The sequence below is a fragment of the Lipotes vexillifer genome, unplaced genomic scaffold (genome assembly GCF_000442215.2).
Source record: "Lipotes vexillifer unplaced genomic scaffold, Lipotes_vexillifer_v1.1 scaffold371, whole genome shotgun sequence".
NCBI classification, from domain to species: domain Eukaryota; kingdom Metazoa; phylum Chordata; class Mammalia; order Artiodactyla; family Lipotidae; genus Lipotes; species Lipotes vexillifer.
This window is the reverse complement of record NW_006786304.1, coordinates 741,828-746,036: the sequence shown is the minus strand read 5'-3', so window position 1 is coordinate 746,036 and position 4,209 is coordinate 741,828. Positions and strand designations below refer to the sequence as shown.

General features: G+C 49.8%; 1 protein-coding gene across 3 annotated transcripts in view; it reads right to left on the bottom strand.

Moving 5' to 3' along the window:
- The window catches only part of AP2S1 (adaptor related protein complex 2 subunit sigma 1), a 9,993-nt gene that overhangs the window by 1,276 nt on the left and 4,508 nt on the right, over positions 1-4,209 (bottom strand). For 2 of the 3 annotated variants that reach the window (XM_007458487.1, XM_007458488.1), the window contains exon 3: positions 194-307. The exons of the other annotated variant lie outside the window; for it this stretch is intronic. In XM_007458487.1, the coding sequence (XP_007458549.1) occupies positions 194-307 (114 nt within the window). The remainder of the gene's footprint in view (positions 1-193; positions 308-4,209) is intronic. 3 annotated transcript variants of the gene reach the window in all.

The window sequence follows — 4,209 nt, the reverse complement described above, 5'->3', positions numbered from 1 at the left end:
AAAAAAAAAAAAAAAAAAAAAAAAAAAGGCAGAGAGAAGCTGAGGAAAGGGGAGAGACAGAGACCAGAGGAAACATCGAGGGGGGCAGAGAAAGACAGTGGCCCTCCGCCCCCCGCCTCTGAGGGGAGGGCAAGGAGGGCCTGTGCATCCCAACAGAGGGGACGCGAGGGACGGTGCCCGCCCGCCTGCGCACCTCCACAAAGTTGTGGATGGCCTCCAGGTAGGCCAGGTTGTTGTCGTTGACATCCACACAGATGCAGAAGTAGAGGCCGGCGTAGCGTCGGTAAATGATCTTGAAGTTCCGGAACTGCGGAGCAGAGAGGCAGGTAGTCAGTGACAGGGTGTGCCCAGGACCCAGTGTGCTGGGCAGGGTGGAGCCAACATATTCAGTCCTGCGTTCCACATGTGGTCCCTGAGGCCCTGTTCTGTGTCTGGCCTTGTGCTGGGGACACAGTGGTCCTGGCCCTCCCTGCCTAGGGCTCACTGTCCAGTGGAGACAGATTCATCCTCAGTCATCCCCTGAGTGGGCAGGGCTAGACTGTGGGAGCCCCAAGGGGGCAGGCAGCTGACCCAGGATGGGGGTCCGGGAGGGCTTCCTGGAGGAGGGGGCATCTGGACTGAGATCTGGAGGATGAGTAGGAGTGAACGGGCAGGAGTGCTTTAGGCAGAGGGAACAGGCTATGCAAAAGCCCAGAGCCCAGAGAGAGAGGCAGGGGTGTTCCATGGTGTCCATTCCCCCCCTTTCTGTGGCTCCCTGTTGCCTCTGGAGAGAGTCAAACTCCTCAGCCTGGAACTAATCTACTCAATCATTCCACAAACACTGCCTGAGTACTTACTGTGTGGCAGGCTTTGTGTCGGGCAGTGCACACTCACCACCTGTAACCAAGACAATCTCAGCCTTGCCCTTAACTGAACCATAATATAAATACAAATATTACTACCTTATCACATACACACAATCCACGAAAAAATATGCATGAACCAGGGACGCAGACTCTAATTTTATACGCATGTGTAAGTAGATAAAGTGATAGACACACAGAGATATGAATACTGGCTTGCAAAGCTCCATGTCTTTGGCCAAAATCTGAAAAAGCCAGCCTGGCGTGTGTGCGTGTGTCGCCACCTGGTGGCGACTGCAAAAGCCAACACAAGTCCCTGATTTTTTTTTCTTTTTTTTATGAATTTATTTTTATTTATATATATATATTTTTCAGTGCATTGGGTCTCCGCCGCTGCGCACAGGCTTTCTCTAGTTGCGGCGAGTGGGGGCTGCTCTTTGTTTCAGTGCGTGGGCTTCTCATTATGCTTGGCTTCTCTTCTTGCGGAGCATGGGCTCTAGGTGCGTGGGCTTCAGTAGTTGCAGCAAACGGGCTCAGTAGTTGCAGCTCGCAGGCTCTAGAGCGCAGGCTCAGTAGTTGTGGCACACGGGCTTAGTTGCTCCATGGCATGTGGGATCTTCCTGGACGAGGGCTCAAACCCATGTCCCCTGCATTGGCAGGCGGATTCCTAACCACTGCACCACCAGGGAAGTCCTCAAGTTCCTGATTTTTATTTATTTTTTTCCTACTGTATCCTTTTGTTAATTCCTATACTTTGAGTATGTTTTCTAACTTTTTTTGGGCCATGCTGCTCAGCTTGTGGGATCTTAGCTCCCTGACCAGGGATTGAACCTGCACCCTTGGCAGTGAAAGCGCAGAGTCCTAACCACTGGACTGCCAGGGAATTTCCAGTATGTTTTCTAATATTATTACAGTAGTTCCTGCACATAATCCATGGATTAGTAAGAATATATCAAGAATAAACCTACCTAAGGTGGTAAAAGACCTGTAGTCAGAAAACTATAAGACACTGATGAAAGAAATCAAAGATAACACAAACAGATGGAGAGATATACCATGTTCTTGGATTAGAAGAATCAATACTGTGAAAATGACTGTACTACCCAAAGCAATCTACAGATTCAATGCAATCCCTATCAAATTACCAATGGCATTTTTCACAGAACTAGAACAAAAAAATCTTAACATTTGTATGGAGACACAAAAGACACCAAATAGCCAAAGCAATCTTAAGAAAAAAAAAAAACAGAGCTGGAGGAATCAGACTCCCTGACTTCAGACTATACTACAAAGCTACAATAATAAAGACAGTATGGTACTGGCACTAAAACAAAAATATAGATCAACGGAACAGTGTAGAAAGCCCGCAAGTGCGCCACAACTACTGAGTCTGCACTCTAGAGCCCGTAAGCCACAACTACTGAGCCCGTGTGCCTCAACTCCTGAAGCCCACGCACCTAGAGCCTGTGCTTCACAACAAGAGAAGCCACCGCAATGAGAAGCCTGTGCACCGCAATGAAGAGTAGCCCCCACTCACCACAACTAGAGAAAGCCCACGTGCAGCAACGAAGACCCAATGCAGCCAAAAAAAAAAAAAAGACATGTGCACCTCAATGTTTAGTGCAGCACTATTTACAATAGCCAGGTTATGGAAGCAACCTAAATTCCCACTGACGACAGATGAATGGATAAAGATGTGGTACACATATACAAAGGAATATTACTCAGCCATAAAAAGGAACGATATCGAGTCACTTGTAGAGACGTGGATGGACCTAGAGACTGTTGTACAGAGTGAAGTAAGTCAGAAAGAGAAAAACAAATATTGTATATTAACGCATATATGTGGAATCTAGAAAAATGGTACAGAGGAACTGGTTTGCAAGGCAGAAATAGAGACACAGACATAGAGAACAAACATATGGACACCAAGGGGGGAAAGGGGGTGGTGGTGGGATGAATTGGGAGATTGGGATTGACATATATACACTAATAGGTATAAAACAGATAACTAATGAGAACCTGCTGTATAGCACAGGGAACTCCACTTCGCTGAACAGTAGAAACTAAAACAACTATACCCCAATTTAAAAAATAGTAATAAAAAAAATTAAAGAAAAAAAATGTATCAGGGGGCTAACTCTACTTTTTTTGTGTGTGTGTGGTGCACGGGCCTCTCACCGCTGTGGCCTCTCCCGTTGAGGAGCACAGGCTCCAGACGCACAGGCTCAGCGGCCATGGCTCATGGGCCCAGCTGCTCCGCGGCATGTGGGATCCTCCCGGACTGGGGCACGAACCCGCGTCCCCTGCATCGGCAGGTGGACTCCCAACCACTGCGCCACCAGGGAAGCCCTCTACTTTTTTTTAAAACTGATACAGATACATGATCAGATGTTTGAAGGCCCCTGCTCTGGAGTTAAGGGTTCAAGACAGGAAGCCAAGAGGGCAGGAAAACTTGATCTGGAGAAGTTACCAACTGACTGTCATAGCTGGTGTGGCCTTGGCAGGATCTGACCCTGAGCATCACTTTTCTTTTCTTGAAATTCGCCCTTTCCTGCTGTCATCCTCCTGGCTCTTTCCTGTCACCACTGTGTCACCAGCACTGCCCTGCACAGGGCTACATGCTGGAGTGGGCCTGGATTGGGAGCAACCTAAGATGGTCAGGCTCCCTTGTGACAGTTTCACCTGACCCGCCAGCCTTTCTGGCTACTCCTGTCTATTCGGGCCTCTCTGCCCCTCTCTGGGTCCCTCAGTTGCTGCCGTTTCTGGCACTCAGTGTTGGCCCCACCCTGCGCTGGCAGCAGGATGCCCCGGGAGAGCGGGCATCCCTTGACCTCCCCGCTCCTCTCCCCTCATCCCCTCCTGGACACCTCGGCTGGGATGAGAACAGACACCTCAGTGCTGATCTTCACCTCAACCTGCTCTTTCCTGAGTCGGCCCCATCCGAGAAAGTGACAGCGCCCCTTACTGGTGGCTCCATTTTCTTTCACACACCTCATCCAATCTTTGGCCCTTCAGTTGGCTCTACCTTCAAAACGCTTCTCAGCACCCCTACTGCTTCCATGCCTGTGCCAGTCACCAGCATCTCTCACCTGGACCTCAGAGGTCACCTACTGAGTTGTCCCCCTGCTTCTGCTCTTGCCCCCTAGAGAGGGATCCCTAAAGCCTAAGTCAACCCATGCCCCTCCTCAGCTCAAAACCCCTCCGTGGCTCCCGTCTCACTCAGAGCAAGAGCCCAAGTCCTCACCATGGCCCACAATGCCCTGCGCCTTCTGCAGTGATCTCATCTGCTCCCACCATCCTCCCTGGCTTACTCCACCTCAGACACATTGGCCCTCTTGCTATTCTAGGAATGCCCCCGTACATT